The 19,763-nt window shown below is 46.0% G+C and overlaps 2 protein-coding genes across 4 annotated transcripts in view; both read right to left on the bottom strand.

Moving 5' to 3' along the window:
• Nucleotides 1-553, bottom strand: part of ANXA11 (annexin A11) — a 42,151-nt gene extending 41,598 nt beyond the window's left edge. For both annotated transcript variants that reach the window (XM_022590997.3, XM_022590996.3), the window contains exon 1: nucleotides 320-553. The gene's annotated coding sequence lies outside the window, so the exon portion shown is untranslated. The remainder of the gene's footprint in view (nucleotides 1-319) is intronic.
• A 9,960-nt stretch (nucleotides 554-10,513) lies between these two features.
• LOC149747253 (uncharacterized) lies at nucleotides 10,514-19,129 on the bottom strand. Of its 2 annotated transcripts, none has more exons than XM_089897773.1 (3): nucleotides 18,512-19,129; nucleotides 13,306-13,479; nucleotides 10,514-10,726 (listed from the first exon to the last, which is right to left on the bottom strand). In XM_089897773.1, exons 1-3 carry the CDS (start codon nucleotides 18,787-18,789, stop codon nucleotides 10,690-10,692), a joined length of 489 nt encoding a protein of 162 aa, XP_089753899.1. In that variant the 5' UTR covers nucleotides 18,790-19,129; the 3' UTR covers nucleotides 10,514-10,689. The 2 variants fall into 2 exon arrangements, with proteins under 2 accessions (XP_089753899.1, XP_089753898.1); XM_089897772.1 differs by having other exon boundaries at nucleotides 13,316-13,479.
• Between the last annotated feature and the right edge of the window lie 634 nt (nucleotides 19,130-19,763).

Here is a 19,763-nt window from a genome sequence, read left to right as displayed (position 1 = left end):
ATCCGGCCCAGGCCCTGAGCCCCAGACTCCGGCGGAGCAGCACAATCACGTGGCCCTGGCCACTGTGGGCCCCGCCTGTGCACCCCCCACCCCACAGGGAGGGCTCCCCGCCGTTGACCGAGCTGGGCAGCCCGGCCGACTCAGCCCGTCCGGGACCAGCCCGACACCTGCCCCCTTATGGTTACACGCCGTGTAACCAGGAAGCCGCAGGGCCGGACCGGGAAGGGGCGAGGAACAGTCCGGGGCCTTCCGGCGGGGCCGCGTAACCCTGCCACCGCCCCGTCCCTTGCCCCCAGCAGGCCGGGGAACCCTCACTCACCTAGCCACTGGCCACCGGGGTGGGGACCGCGAGGGGCGAACGGGGACGCGGGCAGCAGCGGCTCTCTCTGCGGGCGTCCCAGGCGCGGCACCTCGGACCAGCCTCGAGTTATGTCCCACTCCCGCTCTCGGGGTTCGCTGGGCACTCGGGACCCGCGAGCTGCTCAGCAGTCAGGGAGGGTCTGGAGGAGGAGCCGTTGGGCGGAAAACTCCCCTCTCCCACCGCCCCAACGCGCCCCGGGGCGGAGCCGCGTGCGCCAGGGCGGGGCGGGCCCTGGGGGGCGTGGTCTGCGCTCGGCCCCGCCCCCAGGTTAGGGCGGTCCTGGGCCCGCAGGCTGCGACCATCCTCCCCGAGCAGGGGAAGGAAGCTATAGGGCCTTCCGTCGCGGGAGGAGGATACAGCAGGCGCCTGGAGGTAGGCGAGGAGCCAGTTCTCCCCACTGCCTCCCGCGACCGGTCCTTCCCTGCGCCGCACTCGTGGGGAGGGGATTTACCCAAGCCCCCTCCAGCCCAGTGTACCTTACTTAGTGACTGTGTACATTAAAAAGGTGACCCTCTCTACGTTAAAAAGGTGACATAACAGTATGGAAATGGAGATGGGGGTGGGAGAGTAGCTTTGTAGTGCAGAAACCGCGACCACCTACCTTAGCCAGATGATCAAGGTCAACATCAAGAATGTTAAATCAACAGTGATAGTATGTACCGATTGTGGTCTTCCTCACAAGTATACATAATCACAGTTTAATCGTGAGAAAAACATGAGACAAATCCCAGTTCAGGGATATTTTACGGAAAACTTGACCAGTATTCCTCAAAATTGTCAAGGGCATCAAAACCAAGGAAAGTCTGAGACACACACTGTCACAGCCAAGAGAAGCCTGAGGAGATGCGAAAACTAAATGTAACGTGGTATCCTGGATGGGATCCTGGAAAAAGGGCATTAGCTAAAAACTAAGGACATCTGAATAAAGTATGGAGTTTAATTAATAATAACGCATCAATATTGGCTCATTCGTTGTAGTAAAACACCATGCTAATAAAAGATAGTAATAGCAGAAACTGGAGTTTATGAGAACTCTATTTGAACTTTTTTGTAAATCTAAAACTATTCTAAAAATAAAGTTTATTTTTTTGAAAAAAGGACACCTATGCAATATATGAATATATTTATTTATATTGATATTATATATTAAATAAATATTTTTAAAAAACAGATTCACTCTTCATTCCCCCAGCCCACTTTTAGGCTTGCCTTTCATACATTACATAGATGTACTGTCTACAAAACGGTGTTGCTGTATTTTTCTGCAACGCGCTTTTTTACTCACTAGATCTTGGAGGGTCTTTGCATGCAAGCGCACCTGGATCAGCTTGGTTCTTCCTAAACACTGCATAATACTAGCGGTCTTGTGCGTCACCATTCTTAATTACTTAGCTCTTTACGAAAGGACTTTTAGATTGTTGCCCGTTTGAGGCTGTTCAAAAAAAAAAAAAAAAACTGCTGGTCCAGCTTGCGTTTTAATAGTGCAAGGAGCGGGACTGGGCCGGGTGCGGTGGGCTGCAGAGGAGGCCGGCGTGCGGGGGCTGGACGCAAGCCATGCCCTGCGGCAGCCTTGGCCGCAGCCCAGCTACGAACACTGGGGATCCAGTCATCTTCCGCAGCCTCTCCAACACCCCTACCTCCCCCAAGGCGCGGCTCTTTCTCGGGACTGGACTGCATTTTTTGGAGATGACTGGGCGGGGGAGGATGAAACTCAGGTCAAAGGCTCGGGAGCTGCTCGGAGGAAACACGCCCCGGAGCTGAAGAAGAGCGGAGGGTCAGAGGCACAAGGCGTCTCTCCCAGGGTTGTTGTTACTCGGGTGGGGACGCCTGCGGCGGCACAAGAGCAGGCGCCAGTGTGAAGCCCCCGACCGAACTGGCGGCGTTCCGGGGGGTTCTGTTACCGGGCGCTCTCTCTGGGCTGGGGGTTTCGTCCGGGAAGGTCACCTGGCACCCACCCAGCCCTTTCTTTTGCCTTAACACCCTGCACCCGCGCCCTGCAGCGTTCCCTGCTGCCCCGCAGCAGCAAAAGCGAGCTTCTTTGAATGGCTCATTTTTCTCGTGGCTGAGCGAACGCTTCTTGAAATACCACTTTAAAAGATAATAAACAAATCATTTAGGGTGGAATTCCTTCTATTTGTAGCACAAACTTTTCTGCCTTGGAACTGAGACCCTCTAGGCCAGAATGGTGAATAGCTACCACTGTGCTTTTTATGACTCGGTAGGAACACCACGTGGGGGAAAAGACTCTAGATTTGGTGTTTGGGTTCTGGTTCCCATTCTGACACTCGCAAGCAATGCGTTCTCCAAACCTTGGTTTTCTCGCCTATAAAATTTTCAAAACAATCTATACAAATCTGGAAAGTAACCTCTGCTTCATTGTTGCTCAGGGTTGATGCAAACATCAAAAGAAGGGAAAGTAAGTGCCTTGTAAAAAGGTCAAGTGCTGTAGAGCTCTAGAGTAGTACAGTACTGTCATCTTTCTTACATCGATTCATTCAACTGACAATGGTTGAATACAGCCAGCGTGACCCAGCCAACGTGACCGGCCCTATGCTAGGTGCCACAGGAAGAGGTGCAAAAGAAAATCCCTTTGCTCTAAACACAGTTCTTCTTTAATGGAGAAAAAATTAAATTGTAAATCCCCCACACAATATACACTAGGTATACACTACAATATATACTACAATATATACCACAAAAGTGAGAACAGCAACAAGGGCACTCCATGCCCGGAGATAGGCGAGGCGTGGAGCAAGACGGGGCCAATGGAGTACTGCTAGGAAGGTTAGACAAGCATCCCCATGGGAGCAGCTAGATGAGCCGACTCCTGGAGAGCTCCCTAAATCCCACCCTTGCAAACAAGGTGGCCAAGCTCCAGGTGCAAGCTGTATTAAGGGAGTGAGAGACAGCGCAGGGCCCAGATGGATGGCAAAGCCAGGGAAGAAAGGTAGCAGCTAAGCCCCAAAGACCACCCAAAAGAGCATCCACTCGTGAGGCATCCAGCCCATTCTGCACTCTCCCTGGAAGCAATGTGGAACACACATTTGCAAAATGGTTTTCACCCCTCCTCAGAGTGGGTTATGCAAGCAGATTTCTTGCAGGAAATCTCATAGGAAAACACAAATTCATTGTCAAAAGATTAAAGGTCACTGGAGAAGCACCAACACTAGGAAAGAGTTACTGAGTATTTATACATCGGGCACTATTCTAAATGTACCGCATGCATTTTAAAACAAAAACAAGAGGACTTTAACCCTACCAGAATCTTTTAAGGTAGAACTATTTTTATCCCCATTTTACAAATGAGGAAACTAAACTAAGGTATAAGTGATTAAGTAACTTCCTGCAAAGTCATACAGCTTAGTGTGTGAAGCACATTTCTGTCTCCCAGGCTGTCTGCTCCAGATTCCAAGATTAAACAGAACAAATAGGACAACCAGTACTGAGCTTTGAAGTAAACATAATTAATATTCTCAAATAAGAGAGGATAAAAAGAATCAGTTAGAGATGTTGGAAATAAAAAATACATCATTTATAATTATAGTGAAAAAAACTGCCTCAGTGGATGAGCTAAGTAGTAGGATGTGTGCAGCTGAAGAGCTCATGAGCTAAAAGATTGGACCAAGCAGTTTTCCCTGAAAATAACAGGAAGGGAAATAAATAGAAACTAGAAAAGATAATGGACATGGAAGATCGTTGCAGAAATGCCAACATCCATCCATCACATGATACAAAAAGAGAGACTGGAGTAATGGATGTCCAGTTAAGTGTGGTTGATTGGCAGCACAAGTTTATTTCCTCTTCCTCCCCAAATCCTGGAAAAAGCACAAGAGAGGAATAGCAAAGGTAAAATCCTACGAGAGCAAAGGAACAAGAGAGAAGAAAATAGTGGACGAGAATTTTTAACACATTTTTAGATGATAGAAAACATATGGAGAAGTGGTAACTAACTTGGTAGAATAGAGGAGGCTTCAACATGGGGGCCCCCAGAGGGAGAAAACAAGGAGAAGCCAGCTATTTCTCCCCACCCCACCCACAGGGTGACAGGGGCACCGGTGGAAACCCTAGGTCACCTTCCCTATCTCCTTCAGGGAGATATGGGAGAAAGGAGACTTATTTGTCATATAAGCTGAACTGTGGGGACTGCAAAATGGTAGATGTAAGGCAATGAATTTGGGAGGAGGAGGTAAGGTACTGGGCTAAGCAAGGAATAAGCAAAAATCTGCATATTGAATAATGGGACCCCAGTCCCCAGCAAGTAAGCAACCTGATTTACCATCCACAAGCAGGTAACTGGAGGATTCATCTGTGCAGAAAATGAGCATCCCAGACAAACGTCCTCCAATGACTGATAGTTACTGGTTCTCTCAATGCCAACACTGATGGATGCTTAAACACCCTGCAGTGAACTCCATCAGTCAACAAGCCCAATTCCCACCCAGAGATTCCAGGCGGTGTTTTGGGCCTCACCTCCAAATGCGGATGTCCAGCCCAAGATCACCAGCTTGTAAGGAAGACCTCCAGGTAGGGTGACCCACCATCCTGGTTTACCAGGGACTGAAGGGTTTCTTAGGACACTGGGCATTCAAACTCAAACTGGAGAAGTCTCTGGCAAACCAGGACAAGCTGGTCACTCTACTCCAGCAAGTACAAGCAAAATCCAACAGTTTGGCTTCTGTTTAACAATTTGCAAGCCTGACTTTCTCCGTGCACAGCTTGCAAGCTGTGTGCACAGTCATCCGCGCTAATTTATAGGGCCTTGAGGCAAAATCTGCCAAAAATTGTATTCAATGGCTTGTGACTTTTGCTGATCCTTTCCCAGCCTTTGACACAATATGTAGGGAAAATTATGGTCTACACTATTCATAACATCCAGTCGGGTCAAACAAAGATGTGTCCTGGCTTCTTTTATTATTAACTTGATCTTTTTTTTTTTTGAAGATCTAACTAGCTTTATTCAACAATTATGAATCGGGCAGTAAATAGCCTAGTAAATAGAACGTCCTTCTTAACTTGATCTTTATCACTTGAAACCACTTTTGGATGAGCTGCAGGTTTGCTTCTTGCTGGACTTAGTGCAGCCCGCCAGCCAGTGTCAGTTCTGAAGGGTCAGTGTCTGTGCCAGGCGCGCAGTTAAAAGTGGTCTCCCTGTGCCATCCTGCCCTGCACTGGAAAACAGAAAGCCAAGCAGTCTTTGGGATGCAAATTACCTCATTTTCATGTCATGGACCAGGAACGGTCTTAATAGACAATTGATACTACTATCTAATTACCTCCAGAAACATTCTGGATCTGAGATAATAATTTTAATAGCTAGCCTCCAACTTTAGGGAGATGTATAGAAAATAATTATAAATAGTAAGTTACCTTATTCAGTTACTTTGGGAGGACATTTCACAACCAGTTTAACTAGCAGATCTGTTGCTCAAAATGAGACGTGTTGCAGGTTTTTGCGTGTGTGGCCAAATAGGGAAGATGGTTAGCAACCCGCTTTACCATGTCTCTAGGCTAATTTTTATTGCTGTCACACTTTAGGATGTGGAACTGTGGGGCCTCAATTACCCATTTGTTGCATTGCTAGAGAACTCTCAAAGTTCCTCCCAAATGAAATCTTGGCTCTGCCGGCAAGGACTCCCTCAACGCACTTTGGAGGGGATGTGGGTTGGCCTTCTCTTTAGGGATATGTTCTTGTCGGTGCCTGAGTTTTCATAAGAGGATCGAATAAAAGTTCCAGCCCAGTTTATTATTAAGGCATGTGGCTCATTTCTTATTTGGCCATGGAAAGCACCACCACTGCAAGTAGAAGCTAAAACCCATAGACACAAAGTACTTTTCAAAAGCTGGCTAAGAGAAATGCTGTTGGTGGACAAGTGCCTATAAAGTATGTAATCTGTTCAATCTCTAGACATGTATTCTTAAATATATTACCAATTCAGCCAGAGCAGCAGACTTCTGTGCTGTGACTACCTCCCATGGCTTCCTGGAGAATTACTTTTCATGCTTTCTGCTTTGGTTGGTGGCCTTCGACCTACACTGAGGGACATTATACAAAATACAGTTTTGAACGTTGAGCCCCTATCTGTTGTAGGGATGCTGTTGAGGGCATAGCTTATTACATTCACAGTGGCCTCTTCATGAGGACCACTCATCGAAGTAAATATGCTCTTTGGCCTCACTATCTAGAATAGTTGCTTTTTTTTTTTTTTTTTGCGGTACGCGGGCCTCTCACTGTTGTGGTCTCTCCTGTTATGGAGCACAGGCTCCGGACGCGCAGGCTCAGCGGCCATGGCTCACGGGCCCAGCCGCTCCGTGGCATGTGGGATCTTCCCGGACCGGGGCACGAACCCGTGTCCCCTGCATCGGCAGGCGGACTCTCAACCACTGCGCCACCAGGGAAGCCCCTAGAATAGTTGCTTTTTCTTAGCAACCTGCAAATACTCTGAATCTTATAATGTGTCATATTTCCCTCTCTCCATCAGCTGCTAGGGTCTTAGAGCTAAATTAGTGAACAATCATGAGACCATACAAAGGGGACTAATCACTAGGATTGACACCACTGATGAGTATAGAATCAGAGCATGGGTGCTGACAAGATGCTCTAGGGGGCCGTGCCTGCCCCATTGAGTGTCAGGGAATCCCTCCCTAGATGAGGTTTGGAGATGATCATAGATCCCTCCAAAGCAGTCCTACAGAGGTGCCTGCAGATCATCCCTCCTCCTTAGAGTGAGGGTTAAGGTCAGGTGCAGTAGGGCGATGATGAGGGGAGAGAGACACATCTGCTGGTACGGGTCTCCTTTACTAGCTTCCTATCTTGTAACACATATGACATGACTGACAACTGATGGACACTGAATATGAAGTCAGGCACCATGTGCTTTCCGTTGTTTCACCCATCATGGCCCCCAGGTCAGGGTACATTCTCACCCCCAAAATCACTTCCAATATGTGAGCTGGGAAATAGTACACTGTAGACGTTAAAAATGTGGGCTCTGCATAAAAAGAAACAAAATTGAGTTATTTGTAGTGAGGTGGATGGACCTAGAGTCTGTCATACAGAGTGAAGTAAGTCAGAAGGAGAAAGACAAATACCGTATGCTAACACATATATATGGAATCTAAGGGGAAAAAAATGTCATGAAGAGCCTAGGGGTAAGACGGGAATAAAGACACAGACCTACTAGAGCACGGACTTGAAGATATGGGGAAGGGTAAGCTGGGACAAAGTGAGAGGTTGGCATGGACATATATACACTACCAAATGTAAAATAGATAGCTAGTGGGAAGCAGCCGCATAGCACAGGGAGTTCATCTCAGTTCTTTGTGACCACCTAGAGGGGTGGGATAGGGAGGGTGGGAGGGAGGGAGATGCAAGAGGGAAGAGATATGGGAACATATGTATACATATAACTGATTTACTTCGTTATAAAGCAGAAACTAACACACCACTGTAAAGCAATTATACTCCAATAAAGATGTAAAAAAAAAAAATGTGGGCTCTGAAGTTCACACTGCACATATTTAAAACAATTTTTTTCCAAGCTGTTATTGGTTTTTAAAATTTATTTTTGGTGCCTTTTGCCATTAGAGATTATTATTATATTTGTTTAGGGTAAGGTTTTCTGTGTACTCATGTATATGGGTATGTAATTCAGTCTATGTGTGTGTAATCAAGTCTTTCAACAATATTCTTTATACCTGTGCTCTTGTTTAATAAAGACAGCCCTTATTAATTCCAAAATTATGAAAAAAATAAAATAAAATTGTGGGCTCTGGAGTTGAGGGCCAGTATCAAACCCTGTCTCCACACTCACTAGCTGAGCGGCCTTGGGTAAGAAATTTAGTCTCTTCACCTATAAAATGTACAGAACTGCTTATCACACACAGCTGTTATAGGAGACATTATATAACTACTGTGAATCGTCTAGCACAGAGCTTGACACAGTAATAGATGTTTGCTATGAAGAAGTATACCATGGTCTTTAAGAGTTTGGGCTTTGGAATTGGATATAGTGGGGTTCAAAATCCAGCTCTTCCTGGGCCAGCTGTGAAACTGGGCAAGTTCCTAACTTCTTTAGTCCTTTGCTTTTTTTTTTAATCTGTAAAACGGAGCTAATAGTACATATAAAACCTTTGGCACACCACTTGAAATGAAGTGTGGGCTCTATAAATGATAGCTCTAATTGCTTGTTATTTTACTGCTACACCAGGAGAGAATGCAACTCAAGCTAAACAAGCAAGAGGGACCCCTTCAGGGAGATTGCCAGAGCTGCCAACCCTTTGCGGCAACAGGGGAAGTGATTTCCATCCCCAGCATACGGTAGTAACACAAAAACTTAGATTTATTGTTCTCTGTGTGCTCAGCAATGAGCTGAGAATTTTATATTTTTGTTTTATCTGGGTCTAGGTATGGTGGATCTTAATATTTTGGATTTTTAAAATATTTTTTTGCTAGTGCCATGCGGCATGTGTGATCTCAGTTCCATGACCAAGGATCGAACCCGTGCCCCCTGCACTGGAAGCACAGAGTCTTAACCACTGGGCCAGGGAAGTCCCAGGATCTTAGTATTTGGGGGGCCACAAGCACACAAGTCCCAGTCTGGGTCCAATCAGGAGACAGAAACCACATAGGGATTTAAGAAATGGGACTTTAATTAAAGAATATTGTGCTATGATAAAAGAATAACTATAGGATGTAAACAGAACCCTATAAGGCTACTCTCCCTTCATCTGAGGAAGAGGACCCATGGAAGGGGGCCCCCTTCCTAGGCTGGGGATCAGACCCCATTGGAGAAGGTGCCATGGCTCCCACTGGAGGCTGAGAGATCAGCTGGTGCCTGGGCCAGAGCTGGTCTGCAGCTGCTGGACAAGGAGGAAGCAAACCTCCAGGGCACAGTTGAGCCACAACCTGCTGGGTAGGCATGTGGGCATGTAGAGGGGGTCAAGTGGCAGTGTAGGCGGGTGCCATGGCACGCACAGTGTCTGGGTTGGGAGGGTCATGGGAAAATGATCACCAGGCCAGGCAGGACTGCAAGGTCTCTGGAGGACCTTCTGGGCATGTGGGTGGGGCAGAGCAACACAGGATGTCTTATAACTGGCAAAGCCAGCAATTGAAGCCCCTTCCTCCTGCAGTGTTCTCCCATCACCCTCTACTGAGAAAGCTTACATTATAGCACTATGCTCACTGTACAGGAGAGATGCTTATGGGAATTCTGCCCATCAGCACAGAGCTGGTATTGGTGGGTGAATTTGGAGTTGAGGAATAATACATGAATAACTAGCACAGTTATTGGTGGGGGCATGTGAAGAAACTGGGAACATATAAATGTGGAAACATACACTCATACATGTGCTCATATATATATATAATCTCCCCTGCTCATGTGGTATACTACTCCTAGGGTGTTCACAGACCCCAAGTGAAGAGTGCCTGGAGGGTAAGTTATTCAAAGGCAGGCTTGTCTATGGTTGCAGGGCAGCCACAGGAAAGCCTGGACAAGGCATTGAACCCTCTGGGGAGGTGGGGCATTTTGCATTATTTTTTAACTCTCAGGTCTCCTATCTGCATATGTAAGCTGAAAGTGCCTTCAGGGTAGATTTTGCCTTTGAGAAACTAATGGTAAAACTAACTTGGTGCGCTGAATTAGGAGTCAGAAAATCTGACCTTGCTGTGTGTCCTGGAGCACATCGCCTTGCCTCTCTGAGCCTCAGTTTCCCCAAGTGAAAACTGGAACCTTAAGTAAGCCGCCTTCCCTGCCACTGTACCACAGGCTTGCCATGGGGATCGGCATGTTAAGTCTCTGTAGAGAGTAAAAGTGTTCACGTCCTTGTTGCATGTCCCTGGGCTCTCCTCCCGCCACTGTGTCCCAAACTGCAGCTTCCACAGATGCTCAGTACATTTTTTCATCAAAGGAGTAGGAGGACGGGTGTTTCAAACGGGAGCAATGGGCATTCCGGAGGCACTGACAGCAGAGTTTGGAAGATGGAAAAGAAAAACCAACTTTTCTCCCCTACACCTGCAAGTGGGACCTTAGGAGCCAGGAGAGCTCCATGCTGCCATCTGCTGGTCATTTTCTGTGTAGCAGCATCAAAATATTAATAGTTTTACAACACTCTTATTTAAACTTACCTAAGGACCTGGAGGGAGGACGTGGCATATGTTGAGCACCTACTGTTTACAAAGGACCATCTTCAAGGGTGGTATGAATGCAGATGTGAATTAGTCTTGGATGCTGCCTGTAAACAGGACACAGATTCTAGGGAGCCAGGGCTGCTTCTCAATGGCTGTGCTCCCCAAGCACATTCTTCGGCTGCTTTCAACTTCAGTTTTCTCAACAGGTGGATGGACAAAGGATTTGGAGGGAGGACCTTAAAAGATGAAGAGGTTGTTACAGGTGGGTACTGAGAAGGAAAGGAGGGCATCCTAGGCAGACTAAGACTGAGGGTTTGTCTAAGACGAAGGGTTTCAAAACACGCCCTTTAGAAAGCCTGACATGTGTCCTCTTCTTGTCCCTTTGTTTGTGAAGCCAGTTAGGCTTCAGATCTCTAAGCATCTCTCCTCCCCTGACAGCTGCTCAGGGGCAGGGACAGAGGAATGGGAAGGGCTTCTTGAAGGAAGAATGAAACCAACTCCTGTGTAATCTCTGCCAACTTTAAGAAGTAGGAACCATATCATTTCCTTTGAAGTATTCCATTATAGGAATATATTATCATTTATTTACAAATTCTGCTGTGGAGGGACATTTGAATTGCTTCCCATTGTTTCCAGTTTTTTGCTGCCTTGGACATTCATACACATACATTTCTGTCAAGTATACACTCAGGGGGTGGAACTGTTGGGTTGTAGACCATGTGCATTTTCAACTTTATAGATAATTACAATTTATTATCGCAAGAGGTTCCACCAGTTGAAACTCACGTTAGGAGTGTGTATGCTTGTGTATGTGTGGAGGACGGGGGATCCCTATTACACCAAATTCACTGCAAGCACTTGATATTGTCTGATGTTTTAAGTTTTGCTAATTTGGTGGGGTGAATGGTGTCTTGCTGGGTTTCCATTTCCATTCAATGGTGACTCTGTACATGTTATTCACAGCTGAATCTTGAAGTATACCATAATTACTTTCCCTAATTTGTACATTTAAAATTTTTCTTGGAGTAAACAACTTTTTCTTTATTGATTTACCATATTTTTAAGTACTTAGAACATTTCATTCCCAATGCTCTGCTATGAGTTTACATCACCACATAAAGTATTCTGTAAATTGAATTGCCTTGGAGATACCTTTCCTGGTCTGGAGCTTTCTGACCTGCCCCCTCTGTGTTGATTGCTCTGTAAGCTCACTGCACCGCTGCTAGCTTGCTGTTGTTTTTGCTGTTGTTTTTTTTTTAAACTGTCATCCTGGGCATTCTCATTGCCAGTTTCTTGTGTTTTCCTGGATTGCATATCTTCCTCTTTCTTGATTTTTACTCCCTTATTTTTTTTGCAGTATATCCTCCACTAGGTTCCTGAGAAAGAATGCTCAGAAGGTAAGTTTTTAGAAGTCTTGCACATGTGTAAATAGCTCTACTCAAACTTGAGTAATTATTTTGTCTTGATATGTAGTTCCATGTTGGAAAACATTTCTGCTATGAATTTTGAAGGCATACCTACATTGCCCAAAAGGGTATGATTTTATTAAGAAGTCTCATGTCTTTCTAATTCTTGATTTCTTTGTGTTTCTTATTTAAAATTTTTTTCTGGAAGTTTCTTTTTATTCCTGGGGCTCTGTAACACCACAGTGGTATGCTCTGTATGAATTCTTTTTCATCCATTTCACAGGGTGCTTTGGGTATCCTTTCAATCTGGAAACTCATGCCTATCTGTTCTGGAAAGGTTTTTTAAAAATTATTTACCTAAAAAGTGTTTCCCCAATCTGTTTTTCTGCTATTTCTTTCTGGAATTTCTACTCGTCAAATGCTGCATCTCTGGATTGATTTTCTAATTTTCTCACATTTTCTTCTCCTATTTTCTTCTCATACTAGGTTTTGGAGGAGTCCTATAATTTTATATTCTTTCTGTAGAATCATCATTTATGGCTTTTCTTAAATAAAATTCATTGGATCTTTTTTGTCCCGTGACTGCTCTTTTTTTTTTTTAAACAGCCTACTCTTGTTTCACGTTTATGAATCTTCTTTTATCTTTCTGAGTATATTAGTGGCATAGTTTTCGTTTTTTCTATCTGCTTGTTTTTTGTGTTTTCTAAATTGTTTTCTAGGTGTGCTGTTTTTCTGTTTGGCTTCCATCTTTCATGTTAAAACTTCGTGATAATTTCTGGAAATCCTTTAGTGAGGCACTAAAACATCTACTGGAAGGCCTGTGTGCATGAGTAGGGCTTGTCAACTGGTGGCCTTCACTGTCGGTGACTGTGTAGGGATACCCAAATGTGAATTCCTATAAATCTTTTTGGGGAAGAAGGTGGCCAATTCCCCCGAGAGGAATCTACTAATCTCCTGCTTGGCATGTGGGTTTGGAGTAATACATCTGCTACCAGCATTCTAGAGCAGAGGACAGAGGACAATGTTTGGGCTCTGTGGCCTGAGAGGGCAGGAGCCTCAGTGCTCATGGTATTGTCCATATTTAATCCCATGTTAATTCCAGCATCTAATGCCCACCTGCGACTAAGCCTGGTGCCCCTGAGGCCAGAGGGTAAAACATTTCCTCTGAGTAGACCTCCCGTGGTTTTGCTAAGGTGGAGGAGGGAGACCTACAGACTCAGTGAGTGGAGAAGAAAATCTAGGACTGTTACTGATTTTTACTCAGACTCTCAACCAATACTCCTGCTTTTAGCTCTACTCCATACTCTGGTTGCATTAGTTCAGGTAACTGGCTAAAGCCAGTGTAACTAACAAACAAAACCAGAAACACCTAAACATGTAGTGGCTTAGAGAAAATAGAAGTTTCTTACATGTTCTTACATGAAACAGTGCTGTGGTGGGCAGTCCGGGTTGGCGAGAGTCTTTGCTCCACGTTGTCATTCAGGAACCCAGGTTTCTTCCATCCTGTTGCTCTGCTGTCTCCTAGGACACGGTCCTCCTCTGCATGGTCAAAGCCGGGCCAAAGGCATCTCTGTGTTCCGGCTCTGAAAAGGATAAAGATGAGAGAATAGCAGACACCCAGGGTATTTGGGCCCAGACTCAGAAATGGCACACATTACCTCACACACACTTGGTCACTGATCGCTTAGGCCATAGCCACAGTGAGATGCAAGGGAGGACGGAAAACTAGAGTCCAGCTGAGCAATCATGTGCCCAGCTCCCGTTCCATTACTCTGAAGGAAGAGAACAGATATTGTGACTCTGCTGCCCCCTCCTGGTGCCTCCAATTCCTGACGGTCTCCAGGAATCTGCTCTGTGTGTTAGATCCTTGGCTGTCTCCTCCACCAAGCGAGAACGTGGGGGTTTTTCCCGCCTGTTGGATTAGCACACAGTCATTTCTTTTCCAATTTCTAAAATTTTGTTGACATCTCCTCTCTGCTGTTGTTTCTTCCCCTAATTCTCTTGTTCCTGTGGTGCTATGGGCTTTTTACACCTTTACTAGCATACTAATGGTATTTAAGAAAGGAGTGGCAAGAACTCATAAGTTCAATCTGCCATGTTTCAGAAACTTTAAATTATACCTTTAGGGGGCTTCCCTGGTGGCGCAGTGGTTGGGAGTCCGCCTGCCGATGCAGGGGACACGGGTTCGTGCCCAGGTCCGGGAAGATCCCACATACCGCGGAGAGGCTGGGCCCGTGAGCCATGGCCGCTGAGCCTGCGCGTCCGGAGCCTGTGCTCCGCAACAGGAGAGGCCACAACAGTGAGAGGCCCGCGTGCCGCAAAAAAAAAAAAAAAAATTATACCTTTAAATATTTCTTCAAGTTCTTTCAATTCCTATGATGTCTTTGGGTATAGTTTCCCTCTATTGAGTGTTCATCATTTGTCTTCCATAGCTATAATTTTCTCTCCTGTTTTAAATTGTTTGTTCATTCCAAAGTATGTCTCTTTGATTTGGGATAAGATAAAGAAATACTCCATCTCTCTTTGTGTTTTCCAGTGTCTGTTCTTCTGCTGCTCCTGGTGTGTTGTTCATTTCTGGAATGCTTCTTTTCTCTTCACTTCTTTTCAAGATCTCCATCAGGGTCTGTCTTATCTCCTCTGTTGTCTTGTCTGATCTTCCCGGACCTCTTACGTATTTGCTTAGAATTTTTGTGTAATAGAAGAATTTGCTTTATTACATTTATAAAATTCATGGTGATGTATTTGAACACAATTTCCCACTGCTGTGTAGTGATATTTTTCTATCATTCTGGCATTCATTTGACAAATATTCTGTCACTTTCCTATTTTTATGGAGTATCTTTTTATAGATACCACGTTCCTCTTTGATTATTATTTATCTGTGAATGAGAAAAAATTTTCCTCAACTAGATATTTGTAAGACATTCACTGGGGAACAGGGCAGGACTGTGTTTCAGGACAGCTGGAATCTTCCCTAGGACACAGGGCTGTGTGTCTGAGTTATTTTGGCATTTACTTTTTCCAGGCTAACAGAGCATGGCAGAGGCAGAGCTCACAGTGGACAGTATTTCTCCTCCAGCCTGCCTCACTGACCGAGGACTTTATGCAATATGGCTTGCCTATATGGCTTCTCATTTTACCAACTGTGCTTCTTCGTATGACAGAGAAATACACTTCTCTGTTGCTTAAACCTCTTTAATTTGGGGCGTCTTTGTTACAACAACCTAACTTGCATCTTGCCTAACACAGTTTCTATACATGTTTGGTGGTTGAATGAATGAATACAGGTATTTATTGATGTAGAATTGAACACATGGGTGATATACTTTCTTCCAAAATCTAATGATACCTTTTTGGTACCAATGCTTGTTCTGTTTATGGCTATCCCTAGGAAGACTGAGATACTACTTCATTCTAAAATATTGCAGGAAACTAATTATATAGAAGAATTTTCAAAAATTTGGAAGGAGAGACTATGTAACACTTGTTTACAGTGTCTTATCATCGTTCACTTGCTTGTTTATATCTTATTTTAAGCTCCTTGTTGGCAGGAAGCATGTCTTTTTAATTTTTTTCTTTTGATGAATCAGTGTATTTTAAAAATCTTTGTATCTTGTAGAACTAGCATGTAAACGTGATTTCTTTACTGAATGAATGAGTAACAAGAAAGTATTGAGATCATTGTGTAGCCTAAAAGGGAACTAACATTTCTTGAGCACCTACTATGTGTCCAAGGTTATGGGAGAGCATTTTGGAATTTGGTTGACTTTGAGGATAAAGACAGGTGACAGAAATGCTCAGAGTTGACCTTCAAAGGAGGGGAAGCTACTGTGTTTTGATGGTCGTGTGCTCCACCTGGGAGTCATGGGGGAAGGTACAGCTTTCACTGGTATGCGGTGAGCCTTCATGAACAAAAACCTGGGGAATTGTGCTCTATACACAACCAAGGTCCACAGAGACCTTGTAAAGATGGATGAGAGGCCAAAATGAACAAGGAGAGATTTGCTACAGGTCCCTGTTAACATTATCTCCTTGGACTCAAAAAAATTAATTTCGCAAATTCAGGATCAGGGAACATCTGACTCAGGAAGGATCTTTGGGAAAAAGTCTAGAAATTTGGGTTGACTCCAAGACTAAAACAAAATAAAAACTTTTTTTTGCCCTCTTTAGCCACAAAGATGTAAAAACAAGAACAAGGGAGGTGATAGTCCCATATTCCACATTGCTCAGCGTATTATACGAGGCCTATATTTGGTGTAGAGAGTATCAAATGTACAAGGCTTATGTTCAAGGATAGAAAAGCCATCACGTTGAGGATACCATGTCATGAGTGCTCTAGCGGGGTATAGAGAGTGCTGAGGCAATGTTATCTCCCTGCTCAGCACCAGAAAGGTCCAGGACGCTCCTCAGAGACTCCGTATCAGTTGATACCTGAAAGATAATTAGGAGCTCCATAAATGGATATTTTAATCCAGATGGCAAAAAATGGACACTGGTAAAAGGACAGTCTTGAGAGGGAACAGCACAGGCAAAACCACTGTCCAAGATGCACAGTGGCTTGGAATGGGAGCAAACCAGACTCAAGTAGGGAGACCTCTGGTGGTGACTGAGAAGAGTACAGTCTCGCACACTGTGCTGTGGGCCTGGAGGCTGCGGAGAGATTCGGAGTCCCCCGGTGAAAGGACCACTCTTGAGGAGGGGGCGGGGGAGGGGAAGAAAGGTGAAGTAGCAGCAGGATAAAGGAGCTTTGGAGGAAAAGTCAGAAATGTTTAAGGGGAAATGTTACTAAGTTTCTGCTGTGTGAGGTGAGATGTGCTTCTTCTTCCATCTCCCCAGGAAATAGTCTGTAAACTCTTCATATCAAGGTAAGAAAGGAGGGAGGGAGAGAGGGAGGTCACCTGAAAGCCATGGGAAGGCTGGGTTAGACATGAAATGCCTGAGAGAAGAAGACTCAGGAGGACACAATTACTGACGTCTTCAAAGTCCACAACACTTGTGCGAAGGTCACAGCTGTGTCCCGTGGGTAGAAAGTGGAGGGAGACAGATTTTGATTCTCACTGGTTTGAGAGCAAGCCATTTAGAATGGACTGCTACAAGAAGTACTGAGCTCCCCGTCACCAGAAGGACACGAGCAGAAATTGGTTGGCCATCCGCCAGGGAGACTGCTCACATGATTTCTGCATGAGGTGGAATGTTGCCAGGTGAGTGTGAGGCCCCTAAGCTTTCAGTGGAGGCTGAGAAAGGCAGTCTCATCCCCTTGGGTCCTCTGTTCTCAACCAATTCATTTAGGCACTGAGACGGTCATTTCTCATTTGATGGAAGGTGTTAAATTGCACCTATGTGTTCAGATTAAGCCTTGGGGGAGGGACTTCCCTGGAGGTCCAGTGGTTAAGACTTTGCCTTCCAATGCAGGGGGTGTGGGTTCGATCCCTGGTCGGGGAGCTAAGATCCCACATGCCTCGCGGCCAAAAAACCAAAACATAAAACAGAAGCAATATTGTAACAAATTCGATAAAGACTTTAAAAATTGTCCACATCCAAAAAAAACACAAAAGTCTTGGGGGACACAGGGCATATCTAGAAAGAAATGTAGGAGAAGGCAGAATCTGCAAGGAGAGAGGAGGGAGAGGGGTCGACCCGTTGATGATGATCCAGACCTTAAATTTCAAGTCAAGCATACTCCATGTGAGCCGGGTGTTTAGACATCATTTTCCCTTGAGGGCTGTGTCCATTAAGGTCTCTTTGGGAAACAGAATCACCCCAGATGGTACCCATGAAGATGCTGTAACAAAGAGATTACTGACAGAGGTGTGGGCAGGTTAGGGGAACAGACAGGGAAGCAAGAGGCTTATAGAGACTAGCAGCGGTGGGAAGACTTCATCACTCCCAGGCTGAAGGAATTAGGAAAGGAAATTGTGTTCTGGGCCCCTTGAGAGCCGGAGCCATGGAGGAGGGATCTCCTGAGGGAACTGCGACCGTGGGGGTCATACCGGCAGATGGATACTTGCTGGTGAAGAGAGTGGGGAGCAGGGGAGAGATACCCCAGTGCTCTCTCCTCCTGCCTTCCAGAATCCCCCCTGCGCCTCCCTTGGTTAACCCAACAGGAAGCCAGTGGCAAAGGAGCCAGGAGGACTCAGTCTGCAGGGGTGAGCCCCCCCAGCACAGAGCCGAGAGACAGGAAAGGAAAAAAGTGGAGGAAGGGGTGACAAGAGAGAATGACCCGCGTAAGGGCTCCTTTCCTTGCCTTTTGTGACAGAGACTGCAGGCTGCCCCACAATACCCCACCACTGGACTGCAGACACATCAGTGGGCCATTCTGGACCATGAAGATGATGGCAGAGAAACTGCAGTGAACCTGGTCCCCAGAGCCACAGGGCTGCTGCCCCAGCCCCAGACTGCCTTTAGGATTGTTACATGAAACAGACGCAATTTAGCAATGGCTCGGAGCTGCCGACCTGTGCCCACCCAAGCTATTATAGCCTTTGTGGATTTTGAGAAGGACAGAGTCCCCATCTTTCAGGAAGCTTCAAGATCTTACTGCATGTTTTTACAGGGACCTAGTTCTCTTCTTGCCTAGGACCCCCCAGCCCTGCAATGGCTCGGAGCAGCTATTACCTTGCCCAGAGAAGCTCTCTTCCAGTGTAGACGTCCTTCCAGCGCTCTCTGCAAAGTGTCAGCCCCGAGCAGATGGGCAGGTTGGCACCGAGTGATAGATGCCCCAGCTCTGTGTCTCTCCTCCCTAGCTGGGCTCTCTGTCCTGCACTGGTGTTTTCCTCATCGTGGCTGTGACTTCCCTGCCCCAGACAGCCCATGGGAGGGCAGTCGCTGGCAAGAATCACTTCCTGCTGGGGCCTGGGTTGAGAAGAAAGAGAGAGCCCATCTTGCAGCACCATCTCACTTCCTGTGTAACTCCATTCAGCCTCCCCTGGAAGCAGCAGGGACCCCTGCTCATACCACCCCACGGAGTGTAGGATGCCGGGACTTGACCGGAAGTGTGTGTGTGTGGCAGGGGTGGGGGTGGGCGTGGGGGGATTGAGATGAGGGAGGAACAACAAGGCATGTACAATTGTATGAATTTCCTTCTTATTTTAAAAAATAAATTTATTTATTTATTTTTGGCTGCATTGGGTCTTCGTTGCTGGGCGCGGGCTTTCTCTAGTTGCGGCGAGCGGGGGATACTCTTCGTTGTGGTGCACGGGCTTCTCATTGCGGTGGCTTCTCTTGTTGCGGAGCACGGGCTCTAGGCGTGTGGGCTTCAGTAGTTGTGGCACATGGGCTCAGTAGTTGTGGCTCGTGGGCTCAGTAGTTGTGGCTCGCGGGCTCTAGAGCACAGGCTCAGTAGCTGTGGCACACAGGCTTAGTTACTCCACAGCATGTGGGATCTTCCCGGACCAGGGCTCGAACCTGTGTTCCCTGCATTGGCAGGCGGATTCTTAACCACTGCACCACCAGGGAAGCCCTGTATGAATTTCTGACAATCCTATTTTGTATCAGTATTTCTTCAGGTTACAAAGCAATTTCACAGAGAGTTTCTCTTCATCTGAGAAGTTTGGAAAGAGCAGTTTTTATTCCCATTTTGCAGAAGAAGAAACTGAGGTTTACAGGGGAAAGGTAACTTACCTAGTGACATGTAACTGGTAATCAGTCAGGCTAGCAGTAAAACCCAGTTTCTGGTATTTATGCCAGATCTTCCCCTTGTTCCAGAGAGCTCTACGTGGTGAAAGAGAACTCCCCTTCCTTAGTGGACATTTTATGAAGTGACACTTCAAGAATTCTGAAGGTCTCCCTCCTCCCTGCCGTGGAACAGAGATAAAGTGGTTGTCAGGGGACACATCGCAGGTGTCCCAACTCTGTAAGTGACAGAGAC

This window comes from Delphinapterus leucas, chromosome 16 (assembly GCF_059928025.1).
Source record: "Delphinapterus leucas isolate spDelLeu-1000000601 "Yukka" chromosome 16, BTC_Dleu_Yukka2, whole genome shotgun sequence".
Lineage (NCBI taxonomy): Eukaryota > Metazoa > Chordata > Mammalia > Artiodactyla > Monodontidae > Delphinapterus > Delphinapterus leucas.
Note: the sequence above shows the minus strand (reverse complement) of the source record. Positions and strands in the feature narration are given on the sequence as shown.

Bases quoted from the DNA above. Each gene is read 5' to 3' on its own strand.
- LOC149747253 (XM_089897772.1), bottom strand. From the start codon at position 18,789: ATGGTGCTGCAAGATGGGCTCTCTCTTTCTTCTCAACCCAGGCCCCAG. The intron at 13,480-18,511 runs GTAATAGCTGCT...TATCCTTTTCAG, and splicing joins AGAGAGCTTCTCTGGGCAAG to AGCCGGAACACAGAGATGCC. The intron at 10,727-13,315 runs GTAAGAACATGT...TCATCTTTTAAG, and splicing joins CCACCACAGCACTGTTTCAT to GTCCTCCCTCCAAATCCTTT.